This window comes from Rattus norvegicus, chromosome 9 (assembly GCF_021556685.1).
Source record: "Rattus norvegicus strain SHRSP/BbbUtx chromosome 9, alternate assembly SHRSP_T2T, whole genome shotgun sequence".
In the NCBI taxonomy this organism is placed as follows: Eukaryota; Metazoa; Chordata; class Mammalia; order Rodentia; family Muridae; genus Rattus; species Rattus norvegicus.
Window position 1 is genome coordinate 24,413,219 of NC_141542.1, and position 17,106 is coordinate 24,430,324.

The 17,106-nt window shown below is 42.0% G+C and overlaps 2 protein-coding genes across 2 annotated transcripts in view; both read left to right on the forward strand.

The window, feature by feature from the left end:
* LOC146768882 (uncharacterized) overlaps nucleotides 1-9,646 on the forward strand; it is a 51,536-nt gene extending 41,890 nt beyond the window's left edge. The window contains 2 exon segments of the mRNA NM_001447293.1: nucleotides 4,527-4,710; nucleotides 8,849-9,646. Coding sequence (NP_001434222.1) covers nucleotides 4,527-4,710; nucleotides 8,849-8,854 — 190 coding nt within the window. The 3' untranslated portion in view covers nucleotides 8,855-9,646.
* LOC148003564 (uncharacterized) lies at nucleotides 1,304-9,638 on the forward strand. Its single transcript, XM_087568837.1, has 5 exons — nucleotides 1,304-1,506; nucleotides 2,235-2,394; nucleotides 3,727-3,858; nucleotides 4,527-4,710; nucleotides 8,849-9,638. The coding sequence occupies exons 1-3, from the start codon at nucleotides 1,377-1,379 to the stop codon at nucleotides 3,827-3,829; spliced, it is 393 nt and encodes a 130-aa protein (XP_087424963.1). The 5' UTR covers nucleotides 1,304-1,376; the 3' UTR covers nucleotides 3,830-3,858; nucleotides 4,527-4,710; nucleotides 8,849-9,638.
* Nucleotides 9,647-17,106: the final 7,460 nt, after the last annotated feature.

The window sequence follows — 17,106 nt, forward strand, 5'->3', positions numbered from 1 at the left end:
TAGGACCCTTGGTGGGACTGTCATCTCGAAAATAGAAGGTTCGGTAATCCAAAAGATTGGACTCCAGTTTACCTCAGGCCAGGAAAGAAGTCAGCCACCATTAGTAAAAGAGCAAGGGAAAAATTACATACGAAAAACAAGTGGCTTAATCAGTAGAAAAGATCCTCAACTTCTAAGGCCCGCATATCTGCACCCCTCTCTTCTGAGCTTTGTATAGTGATGTTGTATAACTCCAGATGGTAGTAAAAGGCAGAGTTCTTCCCAGAAAAGTCAGACATGATTTTCACTCTTACATCTCTGAGGTGGGCTGGCATTATAGCACACATTCATGTTGAATTATTATAACACCTATGATAAGAAGACAGAATCCATATATCACAATGCCAAATAGACTCCCTCCTGAACGTATGGACCCATTAAAATTGAGGTTCAACCTGAACTCAGGCCATTCCACTCCCTTCCCATCCTCCTGATTCTTATGTTTGCTACAAGTAAAAGATCATGGTGCAGTCCCCAATATTCTCATACCTAGACTTGTCTATTCACGAAGAATGATATTGGAGAAGTGAAGGCTATATAGTTACAATGTAGTAACAAAAGGTCCAAGTTGACATTTGCTCACTGATGTCCAATTTAATTGTCTTGTTATATTTGAGAAAGGGAGGATGTCCTACATAATATATAAAACGGACAGAAATTTATTATTTTATATATGCCCTGTAGTTGATCACTATGTTCCCAAGTAAAAGGAGTTTTTATTGCAAAAAAATAGGATTATAGACCATTGATTTTCTGAAATACATGGATATGTAAATGGGAACAATGTCGGCTTTCAAAGACTGCACAGTAAGCAAATATTTCCAGGTTTTATACACTCAGAGGTATAGAAGAAATATATTGGCCTCCAGAAAAAGGGAAAAGCTTAGGAATCGAAATGTGTGTCACATGCATTGTCTCGGGTAGTAGATTTACTTTTAAGAAAAATCTCCCTCCTCCTTGGTCCCTAGAGTTTTGGGTGCTAAAGAAAATCTGTTCTCTAATTCAGTGTTGTAAGCAACCCTCACCAGCAAAAGCATTGTTGACTTCTAATGAAGCAGAGAGACATATCTAGCTTTGAAATAGAGGTTGCCAAATGGTATTCCCAGTGACACATGGGAGACTGGAGGAAAGGGTCCCCACAGAAATTCATCAGTGTGGGGAGAGCTGGTTAGTAGGTAGGCCATAGAATTTTCCAGTGACATCACCAGTAAGACGTTCACTGGACACTCTATTGTATCTAAGAGATCCCTAGAATCTTCTGTGATGTCACCAGTGTTGTGGTGACACCAACTGCCTTTGGGATCTTTCTTCAGTTCCCTTTGGGTTCACAAGCAGGCATGTTTCGCCAGCTGCTCAGGCTATTTCGGAAGGAAAGGGGAGATCAAGGAGAGACCACACCAGGTCAGAGGGAAGCTGACCCCGTCTCTAGTGAAACAGGAAGGAGGAAATCATTCTGGGGAAGGCTTGGTGAGTCGTGGGCAGAGTTGGGGAACATCCTCAAGGAGGTAGGTTTGAGATGTGCCTTCTAAGACTAGGCCTTACAAGCTGGAGCCTTGGGATTTTTCAAAGGCAAACCAAGAGTCAGGAGTTCCTGATCTTTAATTTGAGACAAAGCCATAAAGTTGTAAGACTTCAGTGTCTTTTCTTGAAGCTTTTTAACTGTGAGTGTCAATGATTGGCAGGAGGAGGCACTGTGAGATTAACAATGTGACCATCCATGTTTGGGAGTTGAAGCACTTCATCCTCTAGATTACTGTAGGTTACATAAGTCTCTGATGGCGAGAACAAAGAAGGATGCACCCCTAGTCATGAATTGAGTTCTCAGACACTTTGGGCTGGACCACACTTGGTTAGAGCTTGATGGTGCTAAGCATTATGAAGTCATTATGAACTCCAGGATTATCTGCACCACATCTGATATGAGATAACAATGTCGCAGATGTTTATGTCTCAGTCAGATTATAACTTTCAGTGCCGGTGATTGTGTAATAGTGAGTGTGGCACGTGTATGGCATTAGAGGTTGAGAAGAGGGACATAGCTTAAGAATCAACATTTAAGAAAGCTTTTCTGCTCTTTCAGGGATTCACCCAGTCTCTATCATTTCCCCTTCCTCAACCTTCTTTTCGGATTCAGAATGATCTATTCTGCCCATTGGTTCAAATATGCAAATTCAGTTGGGTTTATCTGTCTACAGGTTTTGGTAGGAAGGCATCATCCCAAAATGTCATCAGTAAGCAAGAGGAGCGTCTAAAGGAACTGGAGGAACTCAAATTTGAAATCCAGAAGTGTCAATTCGAGAGGGATGAACTTTATCAAATCCTGGATCTTTATATCTATGATGAGTGGGACCACAGGTAGTCATTATGCCCAGTAACCTGTTCACTGTCTTGTGCTCTCTCTCTGATACCTCAAGATTTACTCATAGCACGAGAGAGTTTCACCTCTCATCCTGGATTTTAAGGAGCTTTGGCAGGCATTTGCTTGTGAGATAAGCTAGGTGCTGTGTGTTTTGGGTGAAACTCTTTTGTACTTGACCCCGAGCCTCTTGGATTAGCATTGGTTCTCTCAACAGCTAGAAGGACCTCGTCACACTTGCTGCAACTGTGTGTGTGAATGAAATGCCTGCACGTCATCACTCTTTTACTCTGAATTTGTTCATTATACACTGATTCTATGGCACCTCCATGGATGTAGTTGGCATTCTAAATGTGTTTGGATATGGGTTGGTATGTATGTATGTGGCAGTATTTGTTGGTGTTTTACTCAGGATCAGGAGGTCTGCGACCTTTGATGGGGTCTGAGGATTTGTTTGATCAACAGTTAGCAGGTCATGATAGTGATGAGTACGTGGAGGCCCACACTGATCAACACAGCACTTTGCTCCTTCTGTATACCGTGGTGGCACCCAGGACTCTCCCGAGGGGAGGAGGTGCTATAAATCCTCTTCCCTGTCAAACTTAGTTATGCCCTCTGGGAATTCATGTAACTATAGAAACCAAGGATTGAGTATACCTGCTTTCAAAACAAGAGAAATGTCATCACAGCTTTCTCTTGGGCTCAAAGCTGTGGCACAGACTGGAGGAATCTTCTTCCTGAACTAGTCAATTCCATCATGCTCACCTGGCCAGCTCTTGAAGGTCAGGTCCCTCCAACTGGTACCGTGACTCTGTTGTCCTGTGCCCAGGATAATAAACTTAACCAGTACAAATACTTTGAAGGAGCAAGTATGTGGAACATACTGAGTTTAAGTAATCGAGAGAACAGTCTGATTTCACCTAATTTGTTTCACCTGCTTTGATCTTTAGTTTTTTATTTTTTTAACTATCCAGGGATTGTTTATTGTGACCTAGAAATGGTCACTGTGGTCTTGACCGTTGTTATTCCCAAACAGGCAGCTCTCAGGCTCTGCCCCCTCCTATATAGTGAGTCTTTGCAGAACCATATCTCTCAGGATTCCAAGGAGTCCTTATTTCAAAACAAATGTTTGCTTATTTACAGAGAAATATTTCCTGTGGATTGAGTCTCACTGTTGGGTTTTGGTCTGGTTTTTGACTTTGCCATTTTCTTCCCTTCCACCATTCCTTGAATTTGAAATTTTTTATTATATATTTTTATTTACATTTCACCTAATTCTGAAATCGTGAGTTCAAAACATTATTTGTTCCTTTGGTCATGACCTAACCCAGGCTGCATGTCGAATTGCCAGTCCTTCAATCTGAACATGAGATGAGAATGATGGCTATGCAAATGATGACCAACTCAATAAGTGATGCCATGGAGAGGTACTAGGAGCTCATACAAGTGAACAGTTCCTACCGGTGAGTCGCTGACAGAGATGAGAATCCAGCACGAGGCAGGGAATGCTTCTGTCCTGTATGACTTTAACAAAAGTCAGGGCTCTGGTTCTGTAGTGTCTGACTCTTAACAAGAAGGCTGCCTCCTGGCAAGGGTCTTAGATTTGTAGCTCTTGGACTCAGTTGTTGTACATGTTAAGGGTGTAGAAGACCCTCCAATTGTTATTTTCCCCGTTAAAGATCCTCTAGATAGAAAAGGTTTGCACCATTATGGGAATATCAATCAACTCTGAATCTCTAGGACTCTGACAGGAGATTTAAAGATCTGTGATCCATGAGAAACACATGGCAAGATTGTATAGCTATTGGGTCTTCAACTACACCTCAGAGGGGCTTTCCCCACAACGTGAAGATGGTTTCACCATACCACGGACATACGAGCTCCCTTATGGACCATCTCTTCTTCCTTGATTTATATAAACCGTCTTAGTGTCAGGATTTTCAGAAGTACTTTGATTCTTGTGGAATGTGCCCTCTGGATTTGACCTCCTCTAATTGGTGCTAACCTCTATAGTATGGCTCTATTCTGGGGATTTCTGAGGATGAGGACCCTTGAAGGGATGATTGGACTTGCAGGAGTGACAGGCAAATAGAAGCTGGCTGGGATTTACCATTATTTGTTTGTGGTTCAGCATCAGGCACTCCCAGCTCCTGCGTGAACAAGCTCAATTGAAGAACAATATACAGATTTTGCTGAATGAGAAGAGAGAACTGCTGGTGGAGCAGACTGAACTGCCATCATCCTCTGTGGAGACAAAGAGGCTCTGTGAAGAGGCCGGAATGAACATCTGTGACCCCAGAGCCAAGCAACAGCAGGTAGGGTTAGGGCTCAGGGTCAGGTTGTCCTCAGGTCTTACCATAAACATAGACAAACCAATGTAACTGTCTATTGACTGATCCATGTCCTGACCTAGGTCTCATCCAAGTGTTCATTCATGTGATGGTTTACAAGGCTTTCTGTGGAGATAGCCCCTTTTCAAGAAACTGCATGTTTGGAAAGCAAATGCTCCTGCTCTTTGAGAATCTGCACTTCATTAAGGGAGATAGGTTGATCACACAGCACAGCACTACATGCCATTATGTATGGAGGGTGCTATGTGGGAGCCCCTCTTTAGACTAGAACAGGGCTTTGAGGGATGAAGCAAAAGCCTGGAGCTCATTTTCTTTTCAGGGATCGTGTGAGACTCAGGAAGTAAGTAGTTTTCAAGGAGGAGAGCCTGGTGGAAATGCCAAAGAAATGGTTCTCATTTTCACTTGTGGTGGCTTTTGTTCTTCCTCCCCTCATGTCCCTGTATATGAATATGGTGACTTCATGCTTCATAGATCTTGGGTAACTACAGAGCCTGTGTATCAGCATGTCAGTCCTGTCTTATTTGAGTGCTCCTGCAGAGTTCATAACTGGGCTTTACAACCTGAAGCTGGTTAGAAGAGCAAGGATGTGGAAAAGGTTTCTCAAAGGCTGAGGGTTGCCATGAGAGATTTGAGACTTCAAGAACAAAGTTATCAGTATATACCCCCAATTCTCAAGAAAGGTGCATTGCTGTGCTGACCTGCATCTTACGGAGCATGCGGGGAGGCCAGTTCATGACATGCAGTTTTGTCCAGTCATTATCTAACTTAGTCCTTTAAGCCTAGGTCTCTCAACAAACATGAAGCTTCCTTTTTTTGTGCTGGCCAGCAGTCTTTGCATCATTCGTCCAGTTCCAAGTGGAGCCCCCTCTCTTATTTGTCTCAACACATTCTTAAACCATTCAGCTATTTTAAAAATAAGGATTAGATTTCTTCACTTTACCTGAACAGAGTTATCGCCCGGGAAGATTCTGGATTGTCTTATTGGCTTCACCATGATCTTGCATGGAATCCTAGAGTGCATCCCTCTGCTGACATTTCTTTGCTGACTATATCATGGGCACTGCATTCTCACAGGATAGATTCCCTCTCAATATTGTACACAGTGCTGCATTCCAGAAAATTCACTGTATGTTATTTATTTAGCCTTTTTCTGACTGACATTGAGGTTGTTTTAATATCACATGAACTCTAATGTGATGAAAAGTTCCTGAGAACTGACCATTAGTTACTGTCTTCTCTGATGCTTCCAAAGTCTTCTATGAAGGAAACAGGGTAGTTTTAGTGAGGGGCCTATGATGAGTCAGCATAGCGCTTGATGGAGTCTTTTCCTAGAAATCTCTCTCTTGGGGATTTGATGTTGTGTTGTTTAGGCTATCTGTGCAGAACATGTAACTTACTTGTCGGACCAGCAAGTATCTGCATAGAAAGGTTTCCTGAAGTGGAAATGAGTACAGGCCAGGGCAGCACAGCCTGCTTGAGTCTAAGAGACTTGTACACAGCATTGTTCCCAGTAATTCCTCAACAGGAAATGTGCTGCACAAGATCAAAGTTTTCATTTGTGCGTGAAAGTGAGTATCTGTGTATGTCTGTGTGTGTGTGTGTGTGTGTGTGTGTGTGTGTTTGTGTGTGTGTGTGGTGTGTGTGTGGGTATATGTGTGTGTGTGTGTGTTTGCAGTAGTGAACGTGTGTTTCCCTCTATTTCCAAGTTTCATGAGAAAAGTACTCTAAGCGTTCACTTTACATCCATGAAACATGAAATAGAGCTGCCCAGTCATTTAGCATCTTCATCTAGCTCTGTACAGCAAAAGGACACTTAAATTACTAATTTATTCTGTTTCCAAAAATTTCAGAACAGAATTATCTTGTGAAGTCTGGGGGAGGAGTGGAAATATGTTCAAGTGAGTCGTTTTTCACAGGGGTAACAAATGGTACAGGCCTAGAGCTTGCAGGTCCCTTTTTCTTATGGTGTAGAAGCAGGAAAATAAAATCCTTTAGAAATGCAACCCCCAAAAAGAGGACACAAAAACACCTGTAAAGTTAGATTTTCAAGTGATTAGGGGCAAAACTACTGATCTGCATTGAAATCCTTTGGAGCACATCAAAGGAATGGAGTACAGGGCAGTAAGTGCAAGGCTTCTCTATAAAATCCATGAGTTTATGCGGCTTCTCTGTTCTTTGTGAATTGTGAAAGCCCACTGGAAGGTTATGTCACTCACTGTGTCTTCTCCAAGGTTGCTTTCCACATTGCCTGCTACCATTTCTTTCCAGCTACCTTGGCACACTACAGCTTCCCCTGGGAGTTTGGCTTGGATTTTATTCATTGAGAATTTGAGTTGCTTGGAATTGTATCGTCATCCAGAAAAAGTCGCATAGCTATGCTGTGGTGCAAGAACAGGGCAGTTTCAGGAGCCCCTTTAGGTGCACAGATAATCCAAAGCGCTCCTCTATGTTATCTGTGTAGCATTCTGCAAGTGCTGGTCGATCAACATCATTTTCTCTCAGTTAATTTCAGCCTCAATGGGTTAGGAGAAATGATGAGCTTCAAATGGGTCTGACAGTGTAAGAACAGGTAGCCCTATGAGAAGCCATGTTCAGAAAGTGGAACAGAAGTTTTAGTTAACCCAGTGATTCCACAACAAGGAGTAGGTATTGCCATTGCAACTAGGGAGCATCAATGTTGTAGTGGTCCCAGAGTAACCTTGAAGGAGAATCTATCCAGACGTCCATCAGCCAAGGAGTAAGTGTACCATACGATGGAGCCCTTCCATAGATTCTGATTCAGTGTGAGATAATCCATGCAAGCTTTTACTTACTTATTCAAATTATCTGTGGAACAATCACATTACGGGGAGAAAATTTGTTGACTTGGATCCTGGTTATGGAGATTTCCTATGATTCTAGCTTTGGGCATGAAGTCACTCAGGCTATGGTAAAGACAGCTCCGATTAGAAGAAGTTGCACACTTTGGGGAAAGTCTGAAAGAGTGAACAAGAACAAGAGTCTAGTCCACCACCAACATATGATCCTTTGCTGAGCAACAAGACAGCTCTACACAGCTTTTGGGACTTGCTAAGCCAGATTGTTAATGGGGAAAGAACCCTGAGTCTATGACGGTTTATGGGAGGACAGCACATCACTGACTGAGCTGTCTATACGCTCTGGCCACTATGTACATATCCCACTCAACATTTGGTTTTATGCCTCCAGCGAATCCTGGGGAATCTTTACATTAAGCATTAATGTTCAGGTAGGAACACAGGCTGGAAGAAGCCATTTGAATATCCTTCCCTATATAGATACCCTTTTTGGGTGGATGACCACCCCACCTGGATTTCAGCCTCAGGCAGTTAAAGAGCTACTCAGAGTATTGTTCTGGTACAGTTCATGTGAATTTTGCCCATGAAACAATATATATGATCCTCTGTATTTCTTGCTATGTTCTACTCCTTTCTTCCTGTGATCTCTCCGGAAAGATCTGAGGACATTTTCTCTTCTGTCCTCTCACAAATTGCCTTAAACTAGCCATAGACTTACAGGGGTGCTGTTCTGTTTCTACATCACAATCACCTTTAATGTCCACGTGTAAGCTGGGAAGATTTGCATGGAGCACATTCTCAGTGATTACAGGATCTGTGCGGTGAGCATGAATTTGAAGTGAGATGGCTTCTCTGTGTATTTGCAGATTCAGTGGTTACAAATGGAAACTAGACGGGTTCCTACAGTGCTAACATAATCAGAACTTTCACCTCAATTCTGGGCATGTTCTCCAGAAGGAATCCACATGGTATTCTAGGTTGCTCATACCTCTCTTGAACTCAGATTCAGACATAGCTAAAATGTTATTATTCAATGTCATATACCTGGACAAGTGGGAAAAATTTTTTCTCTTAATCCCAGTAAAGTTCATAGTCCACAGTTCAAATTCTAGCAGTTTGAAAGGTGAGATATAAATCCAAGCTCAGGTACTCTAGGACACTTGGGGATGCAGGGACTGACCTCAGCTGACAGGTCATGCTGGATTGTCCAACTGAATAGAGCTGATGTAAGAGGGAGAGCTGAATTGACAACCACTCACTAAACCTTTTTTCCCTTGCTCTACTAGGTCTGAAATTCTCCAGCAGAAACTCGAACATGACACAGTCCAGGACAAGAACTCCCTTGGAGAGAAGAGCTACAGGAGGAGAACTAAGTGTGCACAGCAAATACACCACTATTGCGTCTCATCTGTAGTGTCCATAGCAATTGTGGACTGCATTTTCCTCCTTTACTTTGATTTCTTTGGATTGAATACGCTGTATTTTCACCTTGCCTCTCTCCAGCAAGTGTACACTTTTTGAGGGACTCAGACAAGTGCTGATGAACATCAATCAAGAGCTGCTGGTCATCCAGAAAGACTGTGCATGTGTAAATTTGTACTTGTCCTGATGGGTCATCCAGAAGAGTTTCATGGAGATCAGTTCACAATATTGGAAAGACTTTGTGACAAAGTCTGTAATATCATTTATACTCAGTATTGGTAGGCTTTTTCCTTAATACCCCACTCCAACAAAACAGACCTACTTCCACTCCTCTTCAAAACATTATTACCATCACTAACTGCTTGTCTACTATGTCTCCAAGGCAAGCCACAGGCTATAAGTCTATTCTGCAAAAGGAGCAGCAAAAAATGCTTAGTGCAATTCCTCTATTTAATTTTTGGTTAATTTTTAATTGTTTTGGTTATTTGGTTTTCCTTCTATTCATTTGAAGATTTGTTATTTATGTGTTGTTGTTTTGTTCATTTTCTTTTCTATTTTGATAAGGATATAGACTGTATATATTGACTACCTGCATCTGGTTACTATCAAGTAAATTGGATGTATTCTGGTCAATAAAGGAGTAATCTCAAACTCTTCACTCTTAAGAACCTTCTTTATTGATCATTAGTGTCAACATCTGAAGTCCCACAGCTATCAGGGAGGGATGGATCTCTGCGTTCTCTTGGGGAGTGGGCATCAAATCACTTCCCAGTCAGACTGAGATTCACAGGCATTTATACAGTCACTGTGCACTGTGTTTCCAACTCTGAATTTCAACTTCATCATGCATACATTACCCACTGTGTATGCTTGCTGTCAAATATATAGTTACCTCTAAATTATACTCTGTCGATGAGAGTTTTGACCAAATTAATAGGATAAACATTAATTTTTCTGTAATACCTCCCAGGACATATAAACATGGTATAAGGGAGTTTAAAGCCATCGGGAATCCTGCACCCAAATCCCGGGGCAGAAAATGCTGAACACCCAGGAATGCAGATAATCCTGAGACCACAGGAGAGAAAGCCACTTCTCACCAGCTCTGCCCACATCTCTGGCCCAATATTAATCTGCATGATGCCTCTGGAAACAGGAATAGAGGAGCAGTCAGTGGCAGGAAACTGCTTGGTTCAGCCTGGGCCCAGAACGTACCTGGGCCCTGAGCATATTTGAAGAAAACCATAGGCATACAATTCTCTGTTTCCTGACTGTGGCTTTTTTTGATTCGAAGCTCAAAATACCATTTTGTTGTTGTTGATTTTTAGTTGGATATTTTTCATTTCGAATTCAAATGTTATTCCTTCCTTGTTTTCCAGAAATGGGTCTAAATACCATCACCCTCCCCCTCTTCTATAAATGTGTTCCCTTCACCATCCAGCCACTTTCCCAGCCTAGGCAGGACCAAGGGCTGTTCATTCCTTTTGTGCCCAAGAAGACCATCCTCTGATACACATGCAGATGAGGCCATGGCACAGTCCCTGTATAGTGATTGGTACTGGCATAGTCTCTAGGAACTCTGCTTGGCAGCCATGGTTGTTCTTATGGGGTTGCACGTCCCTTCAGCTCTTTCAATCTTTCTGTAATTCCTCCAACTGAGGTCCAGTTCTCAGTTCAATGGTTTGCTGCTAGCATTTGCCACTGTATTTGACATGATCTGGCTGTGCCTCTCAGGAGACATCTATATCCAGTTCCTATCAGCCTGCACTTCTTAGCTTCATCCACCTTATCTAGTTTGAAGGCTGTATATGTATAGGCTACATGTGGGGTAGACTCTGAATGGCCATTCCTTCAGGCTCTGTTCTAAACTTTGCATCCCTATCCCTTCAATAGGGATTCTTCTTCTCCTTTAAAGGAAGGAGTGAAGAATCAGCATTTTGGTCATCCTCCTGAATTTCATTTGGTCTGTGAATCTTGGAGAATTTGAGCATTTGGGCTAATATCCACTTATCAATGAGTGCATACCATGTGTGTGTTTCTGTCATTGGGTTAACTCACTCAGGATGATATGTTTTAGTTCATTCTCTTTGCCTATGAATTTCATGAAGTCATTGTTTTTGATATCTCTGTAGTACTCCATTGTGCAGATGTACCACACTTTCTGTTTCCATTCCTCTGTTGAAGGGCATCTGGGATCTTTTCATTTTCTGACTATTATAAATAAGGCTGCTATGAACATGGTGGAGCATGTGCCCTGTTGTATGTTGGAGCATCTTTTGGGTATATGTGCAAGAGAGGTATAGCTGGGTCCTCCGCTAGTGCAATGTCTAATTTTCTGAGGAACCTCCAGACTGATATCCAGAATGGTTGTACCAGTCTGCAATCTCACCAACAATGGAGGAGTGTTCCTCTTTCTCACATCCGTGCAAGCATCTTCTATAGCCTGAGTGTTTGATCTTAGCCATTCAGACTGGTGTGAGGTGGAATCTCAGGGTTGTTTTGATTTGCATTTCCCACATAACTAAAGATGTTGAACATTTCTTTTGGTGCTTCTCAGCCACTCCATATTCCTCAGCTATGAATTCTTTGTTTAGCTGTGAACCTCAATTTTAATAGGGTTATTAGTCTCACTGCAGTCCAACTTCATGAGTTCTTGTATATTTTGGATATTAGCCCTCTATCAGTTGTAGGATTAGTAAAGGTCTTTTCCCAATCTGTTGGTTGCTGTTTTGTCCTAACCACAGTGTCCTTTGTCTTACAGAAGCTTTGTAGCTTTATGAGGTCCCATTTGTCTATTCTTGATCTTAGAGCATAAGCCATTCGTGTTTTGTTCAGGAAATTTTTTCCAGTGTCCATGTGTTCAAGATTCTTCCCCGATTTTGCTTCTATTAGTTTGAGTGATCTGGTTTGATGTAGAGGTCCTTGATCCACCTTGACTTAAGTTTTACACAGGGCAATAAGAAGAGGATGATTTGTACTCCTCCATATGCTGACCTCCATTTGAACCAGCACCCTTTGCTAAAAATGCTATCCTTTTTCCACTGGATGCTTTTGTCTCCTTTGTCAAAAATCAAGGGACCATAGGTGTGCTGGTTCATTTCTGGGTCTGCAGTTCTATTCCACTGGTCTATCTTCCTGTCTCTGTACCAATACCATACAGTTTTATCACTAATGCTCTGTAAACTGCTTGAGTTCAGGGATGGTGATTCCCAGGGAAGTCCTTTTATTGTTGAGGATAGTTTTAGCTATCCTGAGTTACTTGTTATTCCAAATGAATTTGCAAATTGTTCTGTCTAACCCTATGAAGAATTGGAATCGAATTTTGATGGAGATTGCATTGCAACTGTAGGTCACTTTGGGAAAATGGCCATTTTTACTATCTTCATACTGCCAAGCCATGAACATGGGAGATCTTTCCATTTTCTGAGATCTTCTTCAATTTCTTTCTTCATATCATAAAGTTCTTGTCACACAGATCTTTCACTTGTTTGATAAAAGTCACACTGAGGTATTTTTATATGATTTGGGACTACTATGAAATGTGTCATTTCCCTAATTTCTTTCTCAGCTTGTTTATCTTTTGTGTAGAGGAAGGCTACTGATTTGTTTGAGTTAATTTTATACCCAACCACTTTGCTGAAGTTGTTTATCATGCTTAGGAGTTCTCTGTTGTAACTTTTGGGGTGTCCCATGTATACTACCCTATCCTCTGCAACAGTGATATTTTGACTTCTTCCTCTCCAATCTGTATCCTTTTCACCTCCCTTTGTTGTCTGAGTTCTGGCTAATGCTGGGGACAACATACAATGGAGACATCTCAGTAGCCCGCAGTAGCTCTTTGTAAAAACTGGTTGTTTCCATTTCTCCAAACCTTAGGCCTGGACAACGGCTGTATAGATTTCATTTGTGTGTGACTGCCTATCAGTTGGTGTGCACAATTATTGTATTCTATCTGACTTTCCTACTTCTTTCTCCTTCTGCTCTGGTGAATTCTGTGAAACTAGATGTTCCTTGATGTTATGATTCTTAGACAATTGGAAATTGATGCATAGGGGCACAGCACAGCACAGCCCTAGTGGCCGAGGTGCATACTGTGTGTTCTCATCTTGGAAAAAATGTAATAACTGCAGAATTGTAGTTCTAGATTAGGGTTTGACTTGCAAAGACAGCTTGAAGAAAATAAGAGAAAATGAATTAGAGCCAACATTGGGACCCTAAGAAAGGAAAAAGTTATTGAAGTTAGGAAGTAAGTTTTACATAATATTATAGACTGGTTAAGGAAGTATAGAATATATAAAATTATATACTAGTAAACTAAGTCTAACTACTGGAACCCTTATGAGAGTCATTGTGTGCAAGGAGCAGAACGCTAGTGAAATTAGTGTGCTAAGGGTTACCTTGATTCTTTCTGGCCACTGCCTGGCAGTTTTGCCTATGTCATTTATCATTAGAGTGTCACAGGAAAATTCAATTAGCTGATCTGGGAGCTTTGGACTCTGAAGTATAAAAGTAAAGTGTTAAAGTTTAAATAATGATAAGTTTACAATTATTATTATTATATTGGCCACAGGCCTGGGTATAGGGCAAGCCTGAAACTTTGGGGAACAGTTGTAATTCTTAGTTCTTGGTGGGATGTAGTCATTATTTGCATTTGATTTGGCAATGATTATAAAATGTCTTTTTTCTACCCGCTTTTGGATTATTAATAAAGGACTGGGGCAAGAGAAAGGCTACAGAACATGTGAAGAGTAAATGAGAGAGAGCATGAGGGAGTGAAGGAGAGAGTAAATGACAGAGCAAATGTAAGAACAAATGTGAGAGCCAGGGAGAGAGCATGAGAAGAGCATGAGAAGAGTGAGTGGAGAGAGAATGTGAAGAGTGAATGAGGGAGCTAATGAGAGAGCGAGTCTGAGAACAAATGTGAGAGCCAGGGAGAGAGCATGAGGAGAGCATGTGAAAATGAGTGAGGAGAGAATGTGAGGTGTGTGTGAAGATTGTGTGTGTGCGTGACAGGAGAGTGCATGTGGTGTGTGTGAGATATGTGTGAGGTGTGTATGAAGATTGTGTGTGTGCGTGACAGGAGAGTGCATGTGGTTTGTGTGAGATATGTATGAGGTGTGTATGAAGAGTGTGTGTGTGCGTGACAGGAGAGTGCATGTGGTGTGTGTGAGATATGTATGAGGTGTGTGAAGAGTATGTGTGTGCGTGACAGGAGGGTGCATGTTGTGTGTGTGAGATATGTGTGAGGTGTGTATGAAGAGTGTGTGTGAGAATGAAAGGGTAATGAACAGACGTGTGCATGATTGTGGGAGTTTGAGAAAAGAAAACAGGAATAAAAAAGGCAGAGTGCACAAAACAATGCAGCGTGTGTGCAGCCTCAATCTGAGAGAGAGAGAGAGAGAGAGAGAGAGAGAGAGAGAGAGAGAATAACTTTAAGCCTTGAAGTTGCCTGTCAGTTTGTACCCAAAGAGTCGTCTGTGGATATGTATTATGTGCCTTCCAGATATTCCTGCTTCCAGGTGAGAACTCTGATCCTGTGAGAGGGCCAGGAAAGGCTGACAGAATGGCTGCTCCCCTGAGGGCAGAGGATAAAATATTTGGCTTAGACCTCCTAATTTATCTTTTCACCTGAAGCCTTATTATTAAATTTTCTTACTGGAATAGGACTACGATCCTGGTGAGCGTCTTGTCTCTTGGATGCTCAGTCAGTTCTTCGTTGTCACAGACTGTTTGAGCTTACTCCAGTCACTGGGAGTTATTCACACCTTCAAATTTGCTGAACTTTTCTGATTTCTACCATTTGTGGCAAACTGAGTGACAAAAGCAATGAATGTTGAGCACTTCCCTGGGGTCCAGTGCATATGGAGCTACGGGTGTATGGATATGGTAAGTCCCTAGGAGTTACTCTAAGAAAGTAGGACAGTGCTCTTAGGACCCCTGCGTGACCTCACTTCACTTTGCCAGCTTTGTGGGCTTCTACACTGCTGCTCTGAGAAGAACTGAAAACTAATGGAATAGATGTGTAGCCTCCCATTACCTTTGTCATTGTTAGGATTTTAGTAGGAGAGGTTTGATTGAAATATACTCTCAAAAATATTAACAAAACCACTGCCTCTTGTGTACCATCTGGATGAAGTACCAAGTTCACAGACAGTTCTTCACAAACTTCCGAAAGCCAGCAAACTGGAGCATGAAGAAAGCCAAGTCCAAGGCATCCAAAACCAGCATCCTCAACAATGCCCCAGGAAAGGCTTTGGTAAAAGAAGGGAGGTACTGAGAGAGTTGGCCCTCATACACTCAGAGAAGACTGTGCCAGGAGAATTGGGGAAGGATTGTGGGAGAGAGTAATTAAGTATCAGGAGTCAGTGAGCAGAACGTAAAGTGAAAAAGAAAAAATATATAAATAGCAATAAAATAAAGGTCTTTAACAAAATGGGACACAATGTATTGCTGAACTAACTCTACTGTGTTTACACTTGCACATGCTTTATATCTAGAGAGACTAGATGTGATAAAGTAGGATGCCCTTGTCGTTTACATATATGATGTACACTGCAAAGATAAATGAAGTGGATAACATGCAGATCACAGATCCATTGTTCCCTCGCATCTATGTGACTCTGCTTCCCTTTTCAAAACTGTGGAAGCCTCTGCTCATCCAGGTCTCAGGGCTCAACCAAAATGCAGTCCCCTATGATCTCTGGCCAAGTGCTCTTGTGTTCCCAACAGAACTCTGCCTCAGGCTGCAGAGGCACTGAAGGGCCAGCCTTCACTTTCAAGGTGCAACCACTCTTTCAGTCTTTCCAGGCTCTCTGTTACTCAACTGAAGGTTTCAGCAGAGGCCTTTCATCTCAATAACAGAAGCTTACCTAATCCAAAACATTGGGAAGCCATCCTATACTCCTGATTGCCTGCTTACCTGAGACCAAACAACATAGCTCTCTTCTTTATGCCTGTTTCCCTGATTTGAAAGTAAATATTGTGTTCATCTGTGGCATTGATGGTAAGAATAAAATCCTTAACATGAATAAGAGGACCATGCAGAGCATGGCTTTACATTCTATATACAAATTGAATGGCTAGAGGGAATTACCAAAGAAAACAATAAGAATCCTAACAACGATTACAGAAATTATGAAGTGAAATAAAACAAAAACAAAAGCAAAAACAAAAATACCTTGTGGGTGCTGGTATTAAAGGCATGTATTAACTCTGACCAGCTTTTAGGTATTTCCAATAAAAAGCAAACAAACAAACAGCCTTGTTACAGTTGCAGCAGGTGCAGGAGAGAAAGCTGGGAGATATCCTGTGCTGCTGCCCACATTCTGTGATTCTGTAGCAACAACTTCCTTAGGAATAGGAACCTGTATGCAGTGGGATCCCTTGCTGGCCCTGTCATCTCAAAAATGGGGGCTTCTCTAATCCAAAACCTTGGAATCCAGTTTACTTCAGGCCAGGAATGAAGTCAGCCATCATTAGGGAAAGAGCAAGGGAAAAATTACATATGAAAAAATATGTGCCTTAATCAGAAAAGATCCTCAACTTCTAAGGCCTCCACAATCTCCACCCCTCTCTTCTGAGCTGTGCATAGAGATGTTGTATAACTCCAGATGGTAGGAAAAGGCAGAGTTCTTCCCAGAAAAGTCATACATGATTTTCACCCTGACATCTGTGAGGTGAGGTGGCATCGTATCACAGAGTCAGCACACCCGGGATAAGGACACAGAAGCCACAGATGACAATGCCACATGGACTCCCTCCTGAACTTATGGACCCATTAAAATTGAGGTTTAGCCTAACCTTAGGCCATTCCACTCCCTGCCCATCCACCTGATTTTTATGTTTGCTATGAGTAAAAGATCAGAGTGGAGCCCCAAATATCCTCATGATAGGACTTGGAAATTCAGGAAGAATGATAATGGAGAAGGGATGGCTATGTGGTTACAATGTGGTAACTGGGTTCTGACCAGGAACCTCGTCCTTAGCCAATGGAGACTTTAAGGCCGGGCCTCCTGCTTGTTCCAGTGCAGGCTAAGACTTCAGGGTCAGGCCAGCTCCTGAGCCCCACACAGGGTTGCCTGCATACCCTTGTGACTGCATTAGATCCAGAGTGCTCTCCGCC